General features: G+C 36.8%; 2 protein-coding genes across 2 annotated transcripts; one reads left to right on the top strand and one right to left on the bottom strand.

Moving 5' to 3' along the window:
- Positions 1-13099: 13099 nt before the first annotated feature.
- On the bottom strand, positions 13100-15236 carry LOC116010788 (glycine-rich RNA-binding protein GRP1A-like). Its single transcript, XM_031250297.1, has 2 exons — positions 14965-15236; positions 13100-13379 (listed from the first exon to the last, which is right to left on the bottom strand). The coding sequence occupies exons 1-2, from the start codon at positions 15234-15236 to the stop codon at positions 13100-13102; spliced, it is 552 nt and encodes a 183-aa protein (XP_031106157.1).
- Positions 15237-18124: 2888 nt separating this feature from the next.
- LOC116010787 (secreted RxLR effector protein 161-like) lies at positions 18125-18739 on the top strand. Its single transcript, XM_031250295.1, has one exon. The coding sequence runs from the start codon at positions 18125-18127 to the stop codon at positions 18737-18739; it is 615 nt and encodes a 204-aa protein (XP_031106155.1).
- Positions 18740-21513: the final 2774 nt, after the last annotated feature.

Here is a 21513-nt window from a genome sequence, read left to right as displayed (position 1 = left end):
TTGATTACTTATTTGTGATCTATATATGAGAACAATTTCTACGATTATTGTTGAATTATTTATTTTGATTATACTTCTATTTGAGCTGTTGTTTATCCGTGATTAGGGTTTTTATGTAGATGAAGCTGAGTAGTTGAGTTATGCGTCTCGTGTGATGAGTTTTTGTGTCTGGTGTTATTATTTTATGCGCTTTATGTTCATGAATTCTGTATCTAAATCATAGGAGTTGTGTAAACACATTAAGATGAGTTATGCATATCTTTTAATGAGTTTTTGTGTTTGGTGTTTTGATTCCATGTGCCTTATGGTCATGAATTTTGTACCTAAATCACACGGGTAGTTACAAATTTTGTGCTACAGAATGAACATGATTGATTTTAAGAGACTAATTCATCAACCAAAGAGGGTTTTCTTCTCAGATGTTGCTTATGTAAGAAGGCTGAACTTATCTCCCTTCTAAACTGGAGCAACAGATGCAGATCACTTTTCTATTCTAAATCTTTATAAGACTTTGTTAATATATGCTTTATGAGACAATCCTAACACTCTTTGTGATCTATCATGGAATATTTCAATTCCAATTACAAAGGATGCCTCACCCATATATTTCATTTCAAAGTTCTTAGAAAGAAACATCTTGGTCTCGTGTAGTAAACCAAGAATATTAGTAGCAAGCAAAATATCATCGACATATAATATCAAAATTCTAAACTTGCTCCCACTAACCTTCATTTATACATTGATCAACAGTGTTTTCCTTAAATCCAAAGGAAGTTATAGTATCATTAAACTTAAGATACCATTGTCGGGAAGCTTGCTTAAGGCCATATATTGATCTGTTAAGTTTACACACCACGTGTTCCTTTCCTTCAATTGAAAAACCCTCAGGTTGGTTCATAAAGGTACCTTAAACTAAGCTTTCTTCCCTCCACACTTCAAAAGGCATTTCTGAAACTGCTTTACTAGGAACCCTGTTTAATAAATCAGCGATGGTTTTTAAAGCATATGTCCACAATGATAAGGCTAAAGAGGAATAACTCATCATACTCCTAACCATTTCCATTAAGGTACGATTACGCCTTTCTGCAACACCATTTTGTTTCAGTGTTCTAGGCATTGTGTATTGAGTAGAAATACCACGTTTTTCAAGAAATTTAGCAAATGGACCAGGGCATTGTCCAGTTTCATTATACTTTCCATAATATTCACCACCCCTATCAAATCTTATAATTTTCACCTTTCTGTCTAATTCTCTTTCAACATCATCAACAAATACCTCTAAGGCATTTATTGATTGAGATCTTTCATGCAACAAATAGACATAACCATAACATGAAAAATCATCAATAAATGTGATAAAATATTTTTCTTTTTCAAAAGTTGGAACATCAAAAGGTCCACATATATCAATGTGTATAATTTCAAGGAGATGTGTGCTTCTTGTGGTTGCATTCTTATTTGTGTGGTTTTAATGTTTTCCTTTAATACAATCCACACAAATACCGAGATCAGTAAAATCCAATTTAGGAAGAATTTCATTCTTTACAAATCTTTGAATCCTTTACTTGGATATGTGACCCAAACGTTTATGCCACAAGTATGTTTATCTTTCATCCACTAAACTTCTTTTAGTTCTAATATGATGAATGTAGTTTTCGCGGTGGATGGAAAGAAATAGGTGTTAAAACGGAAAGATTTCCGAGTATCGTTCTCAAAGGACGGCAAGGAGGGAATTTGAGCGGTAAGGGGATTAAGCACAAGAGTGTTTAGTGTTTGAAAGCTAACCCAAACATAGTAAGAAAGGTGCATGAAACATAAGGAAAACAAGGAACAACAATAGAGAGAATCAATTGGAAAGGAGGATTTGGATCTTGCAACTCATATAGGTATCCTTGATTTCCTAAGATATTAGCCTAGCAACACTTAGATAATGAAAATGAGACAAGGTCACCAACACCACCGCCACTCTCGTGGTCAATGGACTCACTCCTTAGGCCGTAATGTCATCCTTGTGATCACTAGGCTAGGAGAGGCATTTTGTCAAACACGTTATGTGCTTCTNCTAGGAGAGGCATTTTGTCAAACACGTTATGTGCTTCTTATCTTCCACTTCCCCCTTTTCTCAAAGGTGAGAGGGAAATGTGCTAGGCTAGGCTAAGGAGTAACTCTACTCTCGTAGATGAGACTCCTTCTCCAAACACCTCTCATATAGGTTGATCACCCCTACACAAGAGTCAAAGTGGATCACCACTCACACAACCAAACTCATAATCAAAGCAATTGCAAAACCTAATTGATCTATTCAAAGCTCAAGAATATCCATACAAAATTGCTCAATCCAAATCCACAAAGATCTATCTAATCATACTTGGAATTGAAATAGTAAAAGCAAAAGTAATGACAAGAAATTAAAAGGGAGACTTAGCTAGGAATTGAACTTTGAACTTGAACTTGAACTTGAATTTGAACTTGAATGTTGATCACAATCTTGCAACAATGGAATTCTTCTCTAATTCTAATCTAAACCTATGAACTGCAATGTGGAGTGAATTGGGAGAGATCTCTCTAGGCTAATCCTAGAGAGAGAAAGTCTAGGGTGTGGAATGGTGGATGAATGGAGAGATCTCCTTTCTTTTCCGCCAAAATATCTTAAATAGGGAGTAAAAATCGCGATGGACGCCAGGCTGGACGCATGTCTACTGTACGCCCAGAGTGCCTCTGCTGCCCAGACTTCAAACTTCAGAGAGCGAAATATTGGACGCAGGGGTGGACGCGGCCTGGACGCGCATCCAAGGCGCGTCCAAGGTGCGTCCAAGGCCTCTTCTTGCTCCCACTTCGGTTCGTTCTTCATTTCTCTGAAATATTGTCATCTTCTGCCTTTTTGCACATCTTTTTCCTACAAAAACGATTAGCAAAGCGTGGAACGGGTCCGATGGCACTAACAAGCATTCCAATGCAATTTAAGGCTCAAATCAAACACAAAAGCAACGAATTGTGCACTAGACGATCCGATAATAACCTTATAAAGATGGCATCTTTTGCACTTATCATAATACTATGATATAGGGTTAAGAGAGTTTCAGCAAAAAGATTATCAAGCTTTAATTTGTACAAACCATCAGAATGCCAGAACCAATTTTTGTTTGAATAAACTAAAACAACCATTTCCAAATTTAATAGAAAAACCATAAGTGTCCAGTTTTGACAAAGAAATTAAGTTCCTAGAAACTGAAGGAACATATAGAGTTTCAAACAAATCCAAATGATGTCCAGTATCTAAATTAAACGATAAGTTCCAATGGCTTCTACTGGAGCTTTAACTCAGTTCACCGTGAACACAAAATTTTCATTTGGCTTTATTGTTTGAGTCATAAGGAATCCTTGCATAGTATTCGAAACATGAGGCATAGTATTCGAAACATGAGTAATAGAATTGAACCAGAATCAATCAACCAAGTATTATAAGGAACTTCAGTTCAATTTGATTCAAACCATACTGATATACAATGTATACCTTTCTTTTCGAACCATGCCTTACGCTTAAGGCAATCTCTCTGAAAATGTCCAGATTTCTTGTAGAAATTACACTTGTCATTCTTGTGTTCCTTTTTGTAGATTTGAGAAGATAACTCATTAGTTTCATTGGTTCTTTTTTACCATTCTGATTCTTCTTTCTAAACTTTTACTAGCCATTGACTGACTCATGAGATTAATTGAGTGAATCCCTTGTCCTTTAAGCATTTTCCTCTCGGGTTAGCATTTTATGCAATTTCAGCACATTCCATCTATCTTTAATGGAATTGTAATTCACTTGGAATGTCTTATACTCGAGAGACAAAGAGTTTAAAATAAATTGTACAAGGAAAGTACCACTCATGTCCATTTCCATGGACCTTAATTTTGCTGCGAAGCTCAACATCTTAGTAATATGATCATACATGGGACGCGAAAAATCAAATTTCATGGTGGTTAGTTTACCCATAAGCGTACCCGCTAGGGCCTTATCAGCACATTTAGAATGTGAATTTTCCTCCACATGTTTCAACAAATCATTAGCACTGTCAAATTTGAAAATTGTAGACTTAATGTTGTTTCCATGTGTCATTCGCATAAGCATTAAACTGAGTCTATTTGATCTTTCCCATGCTTGATGGAAATCTACATCATCAGCATTGGTAGTATCATTAGTGGCAGCGGGATTGCCATTCAAGAGTGCTAGATCAAGATTCAGAACACCGAGGTGAAACTAGAATTGTTCATGCCACTCATCAAAGTTCATCCTATTGAACTTTACAATAGATGCAGCTTGCGAATGAATTGAAGCACAACTAGATGATAAACATTAATTCTACATTAGTGCAGAGTCATTTCCATTTTTTGTCCTACTGTTATTGGGGCATTGTTAATTTTAGTCCACTTCATTAATTTTTGCCACATTGCGGCCAGCTTTATTTAGTCATTGCCACTTTTAGTCCACTGTTAAAATTTTCGTCAAATAACTGTCAAAACAGGGGTGTTTTGATCTTTTCATGCTTTGATCATCTCCTTTACCCTTTGTAGTCGTTTTCCTTACAGAATTTTATCCACTGAAGAGGTCCGGCGAAAGCCGTGGCTTTGTAATGTGGCTCACATGGCTTTCGTCGGACCTCTTCAATGAATGAAAATGTGTAAGGAGAACCACTGCAAAGGGTCAAAGAAATGACCAAAGCATGAAAAGACAAAAAATACCTCTATTTTTTACGGCAATTTGACAAAAATTTTAACGGTAGACTAAAAGTAGCAAGAACTAAATAAGACTGGTCACAATGTGACAAAAATTAATGAAGTGGACTAAAATTGACAATGCTCCAATAACAGTAGGACCAAAAATGGAAATGAAAATGGAAACTAGAATTGTTCATACCACTCATCAAAGTTCATCCTATTGAACTTTACAATAGATGCAGCTTGCGAATGAATTGAATTAAGCACAACTAGATGATGCAATACATATAAAATGCTTAAACATTAATTCTACATTAATGCATAAACAGATAAACAGATTTAATTAACATACTCATAAACAATCAAATACATTGAAGGTCTCATTTAGCTGATCCAACAACACATAATATTAAACATAATACGATGCTCAATTATTACAATTTTCATATAATAATTGGGTATGCTAAACAACCCAATCAAATATAAATAATTAACCACTATTATGTTTATAATTATAAAATAATTGATCAACCTTTGGGTAACTCTTAAATATTTCATAATTATTAAACTTCAATTTATCCACTACAATAGCATTTAACATCATGTCATATCATTATAATCATCACATAATCATGTGCAATTGATTTTCATTTAAATTTGATATCTATAAAACTTTATAATTTTATTACTTTGGTGACTAACAAATTAATCATAATTAGATATCAAATATATATACTATAATAAATAAAATCATAAAATCAATACCGAATAACAGTTTAAATGAATCCACATACATAATTATCACTATTAGCATTCATATGCAAAGAATCAGCAACCAAACCTCATAATACTAAGAACTAATACAATGCAGTAATCATCAGTCAATAAATTTGTCCCAATATAGAGTTCATTGAAAGGGTCGACACAAATGTTGATGTTTCAACCCAATATCTAAAGCATTAAACATATTTGTGTACGGTGAGGAGATGAAGACGATGATGATGCAGCCCACAAAATTAAATATATATAATGCTTGAAAGGAACAACAACACAAATATGAATGGAATTGTAGTCATTCACGTAATTAACAAGTGTGTTTAATGCTTTAAACATAACCATACGATTATACACATACGAAATATTTAAACATAATTTTCATATTTCGTACTGCATCATCAAATACGAATTCAAGATTTTGTAATATCTAAATTTGATTTTGTACTGCACCATCAAATTAACAAATCTCAGTGCTGCATCATCAAATACGAAATATGAAAAATATGAAAAACAATGAGTTGCGTCATCAACATAGATACGTAAGATAATTATGAAAAAAATTTTTAAAAGAAAAATCACATGTTCTTAAACCTGGCTCCGATACCAAATTTAAGATTCCTATGTACGCAAGATTTTCAGAACACACGATTTTCACATGCTTTAATTAGTGTTTAATGAATATACGTGGTTCCATGGTTTTCCTATGGTTGATTGACTGGAGACTTTATTTTTCGCTCTAGACCTTTAACATTCTCTTAATCTAAGAACTCTGGTTGAGGGAGAGTTTTAGTTTTTTCGGAAGGTTAAAAAGAGGACCAGAGTGTCAGGATAATTAAAACATTCTCACGTTCCACCAACGTAAGAAGTTACCTGATGAGCAGTTGAAACTACTCTTTTATCTTTTAATTGACCATTAATGAATTAGTTCATTTTACATTTAAATGGATATTTATCATAAATAGGGAACTTAAAATAATTAATTAATGAGCCACAAGAATAATAATAATTGTTCTAACATATCGTCCATACACAATTATGTTGGGTGAAAGCAATGTGAGCCTTTTTTCCTGTTTTATTATATTGACCAGGTTAATGGGTGCATTGAGGGATAGAAGAACAAGTATCTCGATCTTTATTGTGGGATGAAAATTTCTCTCAAAGTGTTATTGGATCTTAGGGTTTGTGACACTTTCAAGAAAGTGGTTAGAAATTTATTATGGACAGGGAGAGAAAATATCATCCTGTGTGTTGGGTATGAGAACGTAATTCTAGATATTATTGAAAATAGTAATTGAGAAGATAAATAAAAATTAAAGTGAGTCCTATATAGACTATACAAGACTTAGAGTCCAATGTAAAATAAAATACAAATATAAATAGATTCCTAATACTCACCCTCAAGCTCAAGTAGGATGACTAACAACACTGAGCTTGTCGCAAAGCAGAGTAAAACGAGGACAAGCCAACGGTTTAGTGAATATGTCAGCAATATGATCATTCGTAGAAATAAAATTAACCTGAAGCTCCCTCTTTGCCACTTTATCACGTACGAAGTGGTAATCAATCTTAATGTGTTTTGTGCGCACATGAAAAACAGGATTAGCACAGAGATATGTAGCACCTAGATTATCACACCATAGTTTAGGAGACAATGTGAGAGGCAAATCTAATTCACGCATCAAAGCCACAAGCCACGTAACTTTAGCTGATACATCTGCCAAAGCCTTATACTCAGCCTCCGTAGATGAACGAGCCACATTTTTTTTCTTTGACAAGACCATGAAATTAAATTAGCGAGAACCAAGATAGACCGCATAGACACTGGTTGATTTATGATCCTCAGGCAAACCAGTGCAATCAGAAGCACTAAAAGCATGCAACACATTTGAGGAGGACTTACATAAAAGCAAACCACAGTGTAATGTACCTTTGATATACCGGAGAACCTGTTTCAACATGGCCCATTGTGCCACAGTAGGGGAGTGCATGTGTTGACAGAGGTTGTTAACATTATAAGACAGATCAGGACGAGTCACAGTTAGATACTATAGAGCCCTAGCTAAACTCTTGTATTGTGTGAGATCATCATATGGCTCAACCGACTCATCAAAAGTCCGTGCAACAGAGAGAGACATGACCAAGGCTTTACAGTTAACCATACTTGCTCGCTTCAAAATGTCACTCATATAACGACGTTGAGAAAGAAGCATACCATTAGCCACAGAAACAGTCTCAATACTAAAAAAAAACAAAGGATCACCCATATCATGCACCCTAAACACAATAAACAACTGACCAAATTAGAAACACACTTTGCGTCACTGGCCATAATAAGAATATCATCAACATATACTAAAAGATACACATGAGTGTCATTGGCTGAATAAATGAATAAAAACACATCAGTCTTAGAATAACGAAAACACACCGACACCAAAAACTCATGCAAATATTTGGGAGGTAAAAGGGAAAGTTAGGGGCAATGATTCCAGAACTTAGCATTTCCTCCACCATTTCCCCTATGACATTCTTTTGCTCATGTGAGTACCGGTAGGGGCCAAGGAAGGGTTTAGGGTTTAGAAGAGAAATAAATATTTGATTGATAAAAACTTGCATGGGAGGAAAAACAGACTCCACTCCCTGATAAAAACTTGATAAGACTCCACTACATAATATACAAGGTAAAATGTTTTTTTTTTTACTAAGTATAAGTTTCCATCCATTCATTGTAATTCTAAAAAAAATAAGAATTGAATTGGAGTCTTGCGGATACTAATTTTGAAACTTAATTCAAAATAGTTGGTATGATTTCAATTAAGATTCAATCTGTGCAATGTAGGATTCGTTCGAAATAGTAATCATGCATTGACATAAACCTTACATTCTTACTTAAATTGAGTGAAAAGTCACCTTGGAAACAAAATAGCCGGATCTCTTGTATCTGCGTGGGACCATAAAAAACATTAGAAAATGGGAACAGAGCGTGATAATGCTATTGGCACTACTAGCTTAGCTAGCTGCTACCAGGCCACTATAAGATCATCAAATCAGCTCAAAATTTCATATATCAACCTGAAATGACTGTGGATTAGAAAGCGTTTATTCGGACGCACCTGATTCTGCGTCCTACGATGATTTTGTACATTGATTTGACCCGTGAGTGACATCTATCTTTGGATTCGTAAAATATGGCAAATTATATCATCAAATAGAATTTATCTTTTATTGTAAATCTTATTCAAAAATAACATTCAATTCTATAATTGCACTTGGCACAATATGTACATGTAATTAATTATTTTTTACATATAAATAAATTTAATTACAGACACAACATGTTAACCAACATCTTATGTGTTTGCCGTTAAGATATTATGTACATGCAGTTAATAATTTATCGATTTGTAGTTTGTCAAAAAAATTTAAGTATCTGTAGTTATCATGTTATGTGTTTCAATTTATTTACAGGTACAAAAATTATGAACTATAAGTACATAATATGTTAATAACAAAAATATAATTTTTTTTATTTGGAATGTCCACGAGGTAACAAAAATATAATTTTTGACGAGAATTTAAAATGTAATATCAAACCCTGACCCATGGTATAAAAATTGGTGAAACACACAACCAACATACGTACTGGTGGAATACACACATGCACAGTAAGAATCCTACGCGGAGAAATGTGTGGTTAGGAAGACAGTGGGCCGCATCCACCGAAATGGGTGCCTTCAGACAGTGACTTCCACTAGGCAAACAAGAGGACCAAGCAACACCATATCTTTTGCAATCTCTAGGATTGAGATGGATAAGACCCTCTATAATGGACACCTTTCAATTTGCATTTCCATCCAACATCGCCATAGTCAAAAACTCCCTATGTTACCAACAACTTGTGGCCCGGCCTAGTGGGAAGAATTCGATTCTTCTTAAAATAAAAGTCTCGTGTTTAAATAAGGCGTACTTTAACCAATTTGGTTAGTATGACTAACTGTGTACTCTTGTCTTTTAAGAGATGTCGGGAATTTGAATCTCTTTTCGTATGGAAAAAATTAAATTGGCTAGCACTACTTACCCCTTAATTGGATTGATCTAATGCGAACGGGATTAGTCTGAGTATATGACATGTGTTTAAAGGGGTCTCCTACGTACACTTAGGGTCTGCTCAGTAAACCTCGTGATCTGACAAAAAAATAAACAAAGGCGTGCATTGTCACCGTTGCCAAGAAACCAAACGCGGGTTGGCCGCCACAGCACCCCACGGTACTGTTGGACTCTATCGCCACTCCTAAAGGTGTTGGTTGAAGAGCTCCACGACGGACATATCCAGCAAGTATTCAGGCAATACAAACACAACTAGGTAGAGATTATAATGGCTCTGATATCAAATGATAGATATAAATGTAATCTAATATTGATTGAATGTAAACTTGATAACGAGAAATCTAACATTGTAACAGCAGAAGCGGAAGCGATATTGGTCTCCAACATAGTTGATGTCCTCTCAATTGTGTTGCCTCTTGAGTGGTAGAATTTCAAGTAAAAGGTTAGACATTCTGTCCTACTCAAAACCTTAGATGGTGCATGTACTTGGATTATTTTGAGCAGTATAAGTAACGTGAACTGTATGTGCTATATATTGTATATCATATATCCCATCAATATATGCTTTATATAGGATTTTTGGTTGATGACAGACAAACAACTTTTAGTCATTCAGTTCAACAAAACTACTTAATAAGCCTAGTCAACTTGCATAACATAATTAAAGCCATAATATATAAGATATATTATATGAGAAAATCTTACACAGAGCCAATTTCTGCAATGAATTTAATTGAAAATTGAGTCTAAAAAGCGCTATGATGTACGAGTATTTAAAAATCCCCAATGTTGTTTCCGGCATGTGTTTTAACCAAGGAAATTACCCATGGAACCGCCTTGTTTCCCTCTGCACATGAAACCCTTATCTGTTTTCTGTGTTCATCATATGTATATGCGCATTATATGGGTTCTGCTACATTAATATTATGGGTAGAAGAGAGCTAAACTTGTTGTGGGATATGCACAAGTACCAGAATGGATGCCTAATTCTTGATTGAGTCCCCACCATGCATGAAATGTGCATGTCAGCACGTGAACATTCAACAAGTATACCTCTTCTGCCACTACAGCCTAGCTTGTCTGCAAATTTTTACTCCTTACAACTTGCATAGGTATAGTAGCAGTCCAATACTTAAATTTCAAGTACATGTAAGGTAAATTAAAAATACTATAACAACATTTAATTCAAGATATGTGCATAGCATGATTCCAATAAGTATTTATATTATTGAGATTATAATAATTTTAATTTTTGTATATTAACTTTTATTTATTTTTGTCTAACTACATATTTTCTAATATCATTGACTAGCAACGAACCACACTGAAAATAATTAGGTTCATGCTAAGTAGGACATCAAAGGGCAGCAAATCTTTTATTGATTGTTTGGATGTGAGCTTATGAAACTTAACATTGCATACTTAAGTTAATTTTGGAAGCTATTAAATATGTTCTAGTGGTACCCGTTTATATATATCCAAAATGTCCAAATAACAACTGCATTGCATTATAGTTTTGACACAAATTTAATTGTTATTTAAGATTAATACTGCTGCTGCTAATAATAATAATAATAATAATAATAATAATAATAATAATAATAATAAGTATGGGCATTTTGGTCTTTATACTACTTATTTCTTTCCAATTGTCACGGATATATACCAAACACTGAAATTGAAATTTTCAGTAATTTTGTTCCTGCAACCAAATATTAGAATTTAAGGGTGCGTTTGGTTCGCACATGGGAATCAGAATTGGAATGTGTATCAAATACTTGGTAAGGGTAATGGGTTTTGGTGAAAATATTTAGCATGTTTGGTAGTTGGGTGGAATGGGAATGATTATTAATAGTTGGAGAAAAAATGAGGAAGGGAAGTGAAACCCTTATTGAATAAGGGTATGGGTTTTCTCATTAATGGGGTATTCCAAACCCATAGTAGCATTCTCAAAACCTATCAACCAAACACTAGCAATCACTTTCATACTCATTCCTTATGCCTAAACCCACCAACCAAACACACCCTAAATTCTCACCTTATTCCACACTATTCCTCTATCAAGGAATCACAATTATTTTTCCCCTAATTCCCTCCTTACAACCAAACACCATATTAATTCTTGCACATCAACAAATTTTGGTTGCAAGGAAGGAATTGGGGGAGAAAGGAATTGCAATTCCATGGGAGATCGATGAATAGTGTGAGATTTAAATTCCAGTGTTTGATTTACAAGAATAGAATTACTGAGAATTTAAATTTCAATATTTGGTATCCATGATATTGAAAGTGAATAAGTAGTATTAAGACCAAAATGTCCATACTTATTATTATTGTTGTTGTTATAAATCTTAAGTGACAAGTAAATTTGTGAAAAAACTATAATGCAATGTAGTTGTTATTTGGAATATGCCCATATCTTAGATTGATTGTTTACTTTGGATATAAACTTGTATCAATATAACATATTTATTAGCTCCCAAAAGGTACTTAATCCTAGATTTGAATTGAAATCAATAAAAGAAATAAGAGAGTTTTGAGAAAATATACTTGCTTGAGGTTGGACTACTGATTATTGCTCTGAAAAATAAGAACGAGAGTGTTAGTAAGTCTTCGAGCCGGCGTTAGTTCTTCGTTAACAGATCAAAGAAGGAGAAGATACACACTGGGAGGGAGACGTGAGCATACAAATAGTCAAATATCAATTTTAGGATAGAAAACAAAAGGGTAATTTTGTCTCAATGGAATTTTTTTCCAAGAAAAGGCAGAATTGAAAATACCAAGGGAGCATAGGATTCAAATTCCATGAAAATGAGGCAATTACAATCCCATCTAACTAAACGAAAGAATTTACGTACCTTCACAATTAGATGGAAGTAGAATTCTAATTCTCTCCAACCAAATGGGTTGTAAAATTTTTGAAATTAAACTGATAATCTCCTCATCTCATTTTATATATTTGTTTCAATTTATAAAGATTGGCACATGTTTGTTACATTCAACATTTTATTGTAGTAAGTATTATTTAAATTATGGTCCGTTTGGAAACTTGGAAAATGTTTTACGGAAAATGATTTTTTGGAGGTTACGTATTATTATTTTTTGAAAATAAATCATTTTTCATAAAATAATTTAATTTTCTAATGTTCAATTGGAGGTTAGAAAACTATCTTTTTCTGTTTGGTTGAATGTTAAGAAATTACATTTTTTATGTTTGGTTCATTTACCCGAAAATGAATATATTATTTGTAATATAATAATAATAAGAGCAAATTGCCATTATGATCCACTGACCATAGGGGTCCTATTAATTCTAGTCCACGACTTTCAAAAGTGTTAATTGCATACCATGACTTTTCAATTTGTATCAATTTTGCTCACTCCGGCGAAATTTCCAGCCAAATGTTGTCGGATTCTCTTAAACCCTCTAATCTGGCTTAACTTAAGGGGCAAAAATGTACTTTCCACTATCCAAAATAACCCAACCCAAACCCCCTATCCCAAACCCGGTTCAGCGATCATCGCCGTCGTAACCGCCTCCGCCATAGCGATCGCCGCCTCCACCACCATATCCACGCCCATCGCCGTAGGTACCCTCGCGACGGTCGTAACTGCTGCCACCTCTTTCACGTCTTCCACCGCGGAATACACCTCCGCCGCCGCTCCCTTGCGACTGAGCCTCGTTGACGGTGATACTACGACCGTCTAGGCTCTGGCCGTTCATCCCCTCTATCACATCCCTCATGGATAGCTCGTCCCTGAACATCACAAATCTGAAAGCCCTAAATCTCCTAGTAGCAAATAGAACAGAGAACATGAATGAAGTAACAGAGAGTAATATAGAGATGAAGTGAAGTCAACAAAGTTGAAAGTCGTGGACTGAAAAATACAATTTTGGCCGGTGAAATTGGACCGGAAAATACAATTATGCGACTGCGACAATTTGGCCGGCGAAATTGGACTGGAAAATACAATTTTGCCCCTAACATTAAGCCTTAACTGAGTAATTAAGAGAATCCGGCGACATTTGGCCGGAAATTTCGCCGGAGTAACCAAAATTGATACAAATTGAAAAGTTATGGTATACAATTAACACTTTTGAAAGTCGTGGACTATAATTAATAGAACCCCTATAGTCAGTGGACCAAAATGACAATTTGCTCAAATAATAATAATAATAATAATAATAATAATAACAACAACAACAACAACAATACTAATAAAGTAATAAGTGGTGGTGGTGGTAGTGGTGATGTGGTAGTTGCGTTGGTGGTTGTTATTGAGTAGTTAGAGAGTCAGGAGGGTGGTTAGACTAATATGCTTTTAGTTAGCTTATTCTGTGTTTCTCTTGTGTATATATATCCTCTAAACTCATGTTGTAAGATACAGAAATACAAAGTTAATTCCTTTCATCTTCACTCGTCTGGTATCAGCCTTTCACGATCCTATGGCCGATCAAAATAACCAAGCCCCACCACCTGCAAACAATGCTGCACCCATAGACTCCTCAAGCCGGACGATCACCACGGCTCCAGTTCCTTACCTATGTACCCCAAATATTCTTTACCAAGCACACCGTTATGTGTTAATAAAGCTGACTGCCACAAATTATTTATTTTGGAGAGCGCAGCTTGTGCCTTTCTTACGCAGCCAGAACCTCTATGGTTTTGTAGATGGTTCCAGTACATGCCCGCCGAAGTTTGTGACATCGGCCACTTCAGCTTCTCTGGTCTTCAATCCTCTCCGTGCCCAGTGGGTCCAACAAGACCAGTCCATACTCAGCATGCTCATTTCATCGCTCGCTGAGGAGGTGTTGTATCTGGCGATTGGTCATACGACATCGCGATCTGTTTAGGTAGCTTCAAGAGCCCGTTCGTTGAGCCTCTTGTCTCAACTCCAGAATCCTCATCAAGGAGATTCCAAGCCAGCAGAATATCTCGGACCAGCTCGAGTGATCGTCGAGCAGCTCGCACAGGCTGGCCAGTCAGTTAGCCTCGATGAACAAAATCTGCATGTCTTCTAGGGATTGAGGCTAGAATACAATGTCCCCGTCGCGTCGTTGACTATGAAGAGCGCTCCCCTGAGCATCCTGAAGGTCGTTGATCTCCTTTCCATGCATCAGTATCTGTTTCCAGAGGATTTGTCTCCAGCGCGGCACTCGTCTCCCTCGGCATTATTCGCCCAACAGATGTTACTGTCACCTCGCCACAACTAGGATGGAAACCGGGGTCGCGGTCGATCTCACAGAGGGCAGCGGGGACGAAGACAACACAGCCGTGGGGGTGTGCACTTCCAACTGTGCGACATGCAATGCCACACCGCCCTGACCTGCTACCAGCGCTTCATCAACGTCGCTGGACATTAGTCACCACCTACGCAGCCGACGCACCGCGTGACTTCTGCTCCGCATGCGAATATGGCGTTCCAGCAACCCTAGGATGATCATCATACTGCCCCATTTTCAAATGTCGGTTCCCAGACACAGGCGCAAACACACATGCCACGCTGCGTGTGGATGGCTTAGACAATGCCGAACCATATACCGGCACCGAGGATCTACGTGTGGGAGATGGCTCAGTTTTGCAAATCTCGAACACATGTTCATTATCTATAGCTTCTAAGTTACGGTCACTGTCTCTAAATAACATTCTTTATGTGCCTAAGTTACGTGCTTCCTTATTATCTGTGCATAAGTTTACAAATGACAATAACGTTTATTTTGAGTTTCACCCCACTCATTTTCTTGTGAAGAACCGTATCACCCATCAGGTCCTGCTTAGCGATCCTAGTATGGGCGAGATGTACTCACTCACAGCGTCGTCTCATGTTGCTTTTATGTCTGCCAGAGCATCCCCGTAAACCTGGCATAATCGCCTTAGTCACCCACACCTTCGAGTTCTACGTCAGGTCATTTCTAAATGTCCCATAATGGATCTTTCCGTGCTTTCAATAACTTATGTACTGCGTGCTAGCTGGGTAAATCTGTGCGCTTCCCACTGCGGCGTGTAGACCGTTCTAGTCAATCCATTTTACAGTTAGTTTACACGGACATTTAGGGGCCTTCTCCAGTCCCGTCAGTTGATGGTTTTCGTTATTTTTTACTATTTGTAGAGGATTATTCGCGTTACATTTGGTACTATCCAATGAAACTTAAAATTGACATATATCCCATCTTTTCTAAATTTCGTGTTTTTGTTGAAAATTATTTTTTCTGCCACATTAAGTCTATACAATCAGACTTCGGTGGTGAATACCGCAAGCTTCATGACGTATTCACTGCCGTAGGGATTATCCACAGACAATCTTGTGTACACACACACGAACAAAATGACCGTGTGAAACGTAGGCACGATCATGTGGTTGAAACCGGTCTAACACTTCTAGCTCAAAGTCATGTTCCACAAAAATACTAGACCGATGCCTTTGAATCTGTAGTATATTTAATAAATCGGATGTCGTCATCAGTAACCCAAAACACTAGCCCATACACTTGTCTATTTAATAAGTCACCAAACTATAACATGCTTCGTGTTTTCGGGTGTGAATGCTTCCCATGTCTCCGTCCCTACAATAGACACAAAATGGACTACCGTTCCGTGTCCTGTGTGTTCCTGGGGTATCCCGAGTCTTTCAGTGGTTACAGGTGCTTGGACCTAAACTTGGGACGCATTTACATAGCCAGGAATGTTCGCTTTAACGAGGAGGTTTTTCCTTTCCATAAGTCTACAGGTATGCATGCCGACAGGAGCTTACCAAGTGGTGTCCCCCATTCCTCATTACCATGGGCGTGTGTTCTGGTAAACCAACCAGTGACTTCTACGGCAATGCCACCAGTACACAATGCACTCGCACATCCTACCAGTGTGCAAGTTCTGGGTTTGCCTACCTCTTCTTCCGTTAATACGGGGTCGTCCTCCTATCAACTGACAACCTCATCGAACACAAGCCGCACTAATCGAAGGCGACGACTCACCGTTCGGACTCATGCCATGAACCATTAGAACACAACTCGAACACAGCGCTGGAATCCCACGGCTTTGGTGGCCTCTGTTGATGATGACGAACCAACGTGTTACTCACAGGCGGTGAAATTCCCACAATGGCGTGCTGCGATGGATGTTGAGTTCAATGCCCTGTACACAATCAGACGTGGCAACTAGTCCCAGCCCGTCATGATATGAATATTATCGGCTGTAAATGGGTGTTTCGCATTAAGCGAAAAGCTGATGGTACCGTCAAACGCTACAAAGTTCGCCTAGTAGCCAAGGGGTTCAACTAGACCTCGCAATTATGGACACGACCCGTTAACACAACACAAGGCCGGACACGAAAATAACATGTTAGTGTTTCGTGCCTTAACGGGTCAACTGGTTAAACCTATTAAGAACCGTTTAGCCCGTTAACATTATCATGTTAACCCGTTTACACGAACCCGGTTACACAAACCTATTTACAACACGCTAAGAACCATTGTCATGAATGAGATTACAAAAGATATCATGAGCATGATTAAGGATGAATTTACTAAATTAGGCCAAGATCCTACACCAAATATTTATGTTCAACTATCTGAAAATTGAATTTTTATTATTTTCAATTTGATTCTAAAAACTAGTATAACTTCTTTAATCATGAGTTTTAGATGTTATTTTATCATTGTATGAATGTTATAAATTGATTTTTTTTTTAGTTTGTTTGATGGATTGAATTGTAGGTTTTATTTCTTTTTTATATTACTTGACTTTAAATTTTAGTTTTTAAATATATTAATAGGTTTAGCAAATTTAAACGGGTTTCGTGTCATATCATGTCGACACGAACCAAAACCTGTTAACAAAACGTGTCTACCATGTCAACCTGCTTAACCCGTTAACAAATCATGTTCGTGTTCGTGTTAAAAATTTGAACTCGTTAACCTTAACGTGTCGTGTCCGTGTTTAGCCTTATTGTGTTCGTGTCGTTATCGTGTCGACCCGTTAACGAACCCGTACACACGAATTGCCAAGTCTAGGTTCAACCAAGTTCTAAGTGAGGACTACTTCGAAACGTTTAGTTTAGTGATCAAACCAGGCACTGTTCGGCTTTTTCTATCCTTTGCGGTATGCATCAGCTTGATATCCATAATGCATTCCTTAATGATCACATTACAGAGGATATCAACATGCAGCAACCACCTGGGTATATCAATCAGAATTATCCAGATCGTGTCTATAAACTGTAGCGTTCGCTATATGGGATGAAGCAGGCTCCTCGGGCCTGGTTCAAACGCTTGCATACCTTTCTGATTGACGTTGGTTTCCGGCCCTCTAAAACTAATGTGTCACTTTCTATATATGATTTAGGACAATCCCGGGCTTATATTTTAGTTTATGTTGACGATATCGTCATTTTGGGTAATGATAATGCTTTGATTAATGATTTACTCTGTAAGCTCTCAACATCATTCAAAATTTGAGATCCTGGTAGACCATGGTTCTTCTTGGGCATCGAGCCAATCTACAGTAATGGCGCGGTTGTGTTATCTCAACGTCGTTACATGACGGAACTACTACGTAAAGCTGGTATGGAATCGCGTACACCTCTAGCCACACCGATGTCCAATACAATGTCTAAAGCTGCAACTGGCTCTACTCCACTTGATGATCTAACGCCTTATCGTCAGCTAGTTGGGTCCCTGATGTACTTATTGGTTACACGGCCAGATTTGTCATTCCCCATGAATCGCCTGTGCCTGTTTATGCACAGTCCCACTGAAGATCATTGGGCAGCACTAAAACGGGTGCTACAGTATGTTAAAAGTACCCTTACTCACGGGTTACGATTGGCCGTTTCTCAATCTCCGATGGTCTATGCGTTTTCCGACTCCGACTGGGTAGGCTGCTCGCTGGATAGAAAGTCGACTGCAAGCTTTGCAATGTTCCTTGGTTCGAATTTGATCCCGTGGGTGTCTTGCAAACAGCGCACGGTCGCACGTTCTTCTACCAAAGCGGAATATAAAGCCTTAGCCGATGTTGCTGTGGAGGTAGTGTGGGTTCAATTGTTGCTTCGTGAACTTATGGGCAACATATCTGTGCGCCAATCCGGTGTTTCATGCGAGGACAAAAACACGTTGAGGTGGACTATCATTTCGTTCGGGACAAGGTCTCCATAGGTGATCTTAAAGTCAATTTTGTCTTGACAAATGATCAGTTGGCAGGCATTTTCACCAAGGCCATCTTGACTACACGGTTAACTAATCTACGTGTCAAGCTTGGCGTTGTCCCGTGCCCAACATCAGCTTGAGGGGGTGTATTGAGTAGTTAGAGAGTTAGGAGGGTAGTTAGACTAATATGCTTTTAGTTATCTCATTCTGTGTTTCTAACATACAGAAATACAAAGTTAATTCCTTTCATATTCACTCATCGTTGTGGTGGTGTGGTGGTACTAGTAGTGGTAGTGGTAGTGGTGGTTGTGTGGTGGTGTTGGTGGTGTTGATGGTGTTGGTAGTGGTGATAGTGGTGCTGTTGTGGTTGTGGTGATGTGGTGGTGATGGTGATGGTTATGGTTGTGTGGTGGTAGTGGTTCTGGTTTTGGTTGTGTGGTGATGGTGTGTTGGTGTTAATGGTTGTGGTTGTGTGATGGTGGTAGTGGTTGCAGCGGTGGTGCTAGGGATGATGGTAGTGGTTGTGGTGGTGGTGTGGTGGTAGTGGTTGTGATGGTGGTGTGGTGGTAGTGGTTGTGATGGTACGAGGTGGTGGTGGCGGCGGCAGTGGTTGTTGTGGTTGTGTAGTGATGTTGGTGGTTGTAGTGATTGTGGCATTTGTGGTAATAATAATTCGAAAACTAGCTTGAAAAGATATGAGAGAGAAATACGGGAAAATAAAGAATTCAGAAAGTGTCTTCTGACTAAAAATCTAGAAACACATTTTCCGCCAAACTGAGTTTTTTTTTTTTCCGTGGACAATAATGGATATTTTCTTTTGACTATATTTTCCTTGAATACGACTTCTAGAAGTCATTTTCGGGGTTTCTAAATGGACCCTTAAGCTATCCTTATCCCTACAAATCTCTCTCACTTTAAAAAAACGGATCAACTTCCATATCACTCAATTTGCAAATCATTTAAATATTAAAAAGTATAAGAAAAAAATTTACGAAAATACAAAACAAAATTATAAAAGCTACTGCAACTATAGCTGCGGCAGCTTTTGTATAGGATTTGCAAATTTGCTGCAGATGTAAATTTCCAAATCCTGTTCATATATGTGTATGTGTGTGTGTGTGTGTTTGTGATGTGGCAAATGTCACATCATCTTGCCAATAGCAAATTGGCTAAGATAATGCATGCCTTAGTATCAACAAATATTATAGAAAATTTTCAAATATCTTTCACTTATGCCTCTTCCTACAAATATAAACAACAAGAGTACAAATATAAATTACATCGGTCGAATGTATTTGATGGGAATAACTTTCTTGGGAAAATTAATTAACATGGTGTTACCTTAGAAACATAAGAATTAAATAAACTACCTAGAAAAATTAATTAAGATGTTTGGTTTATTTAAGCATTCTTATGAAAAGTTTTTATATCTTCATCCTCTCCAGAATTTCTATGCTTCGGCCCTGAGTTGTGGGCTCATGGATCCTGTGTCTCAATTCTTGGATCATTTCCAATATGTCCATCATTTTTCTATATACAAACATTAAAAAGAAAAAACATAACAAATAATTGAGACTTTAATAAATCACTTATAAATTAATAAAACATATGCCAAAAAATTCAAGTATGCAATAAGAATATTCAATATACAAAACAATACATATGTATTAAAAAAAGTGTTGAAAGAGACAAATTTCTTTGATAAATAGTGTTTTTATCCTTCATAATGGCGAGAGAGACAAATTTATTATATTTATAACAGAGCTATTTTAACATGATGCCAAAAATGATAAATGCGTAATTGAATAAATTGGTATATTCTCAGTCACTGAAAAAAGAATCATACATCTCCTAAGTGAGGTTTACTTTCATTGGCCCATATGGGCAGCACAATTGGTTGCAGAGGTGAAATTTGTCACAAGAAACTAAGTTGAGTCAATTGTGGGAGCAACCTCTCTAAAAATTAGGGGGGTTCCTTGTGCGCAGTGAGCAAAAGCCTAACCTCTATTGGTTAGCTGAATCACTATGATTTACCCCTTCACAAACTGTGGGGCACTTGAGAAGGACGATTCCACTTTTTGTCACAAGATTTACTTTTCTTGATATCATGCAATTAGATTCTCATTGACCTAACATTTCCTAAGTCAAATATTGCATCAAATGTGAAAATAGTTTTCTCATCTTTTAAATTCTCAATAAAGTTTTAACTTACATTGCTACCAAACGCCCTCTAACGTAAAATATATACTCTGTACTACAAAAACTCACATAGTTTATAATTTTAATTCAAAACTTATAAAAACTTCTATTGAATATGAAAAAAAAAACATTAAAAACTAGTTAAATTTAACAATCAAATAATAAATACAATAGCTTCTAAAATAAAATAAAGATAAAATATGGCTACTACTATATAGTGTGATAGCTATGAGAATGAGAAGAAACACTGTACATTCAATATATCAAACAATATACAGATAAGCTATAAATAGAAGAAACGCTAGCAACAGTTCTAGGCCAGTTCTACAGGAGATAAAATATAACCACCTAGACTCAATCAACAGAGTAAATATGTGAACAAATATTGCTTAATACGCCTCCGCAAGATGGATGAACCATCGGTTACACCAATTATGGACCTGAACTTCTATAACAGAGCACATCCCAATAGCTTAGTCAAGACATCTGCAACTTGATCACATGCAGGTACTTACCGAACAGATAACGAACCTTTAGTAACCATATCACGAATGAAGAAATAATCTAATACAAGATGCTTCATC

This window comes from Ipomoea triloba, chromosome 2 (genome assembly GCF_003576645.1).
Source record: "Ipomoea triloba cultivar NCNSP0323 chromosome 2, ASM357664v1".
In the NCBI taxonomy this organism is placed as follows: Eukaryota; Viridiplantae; Streptophyta; class Magnoliopsida; order Solanales; family Convolvulaceae; genus Ipomoea; species Ipomoea triloba.
Note: the sequence above shows the minus strand (reverse complement) of the source record. Positions and strands in the feature narration are given on the sequence as shown.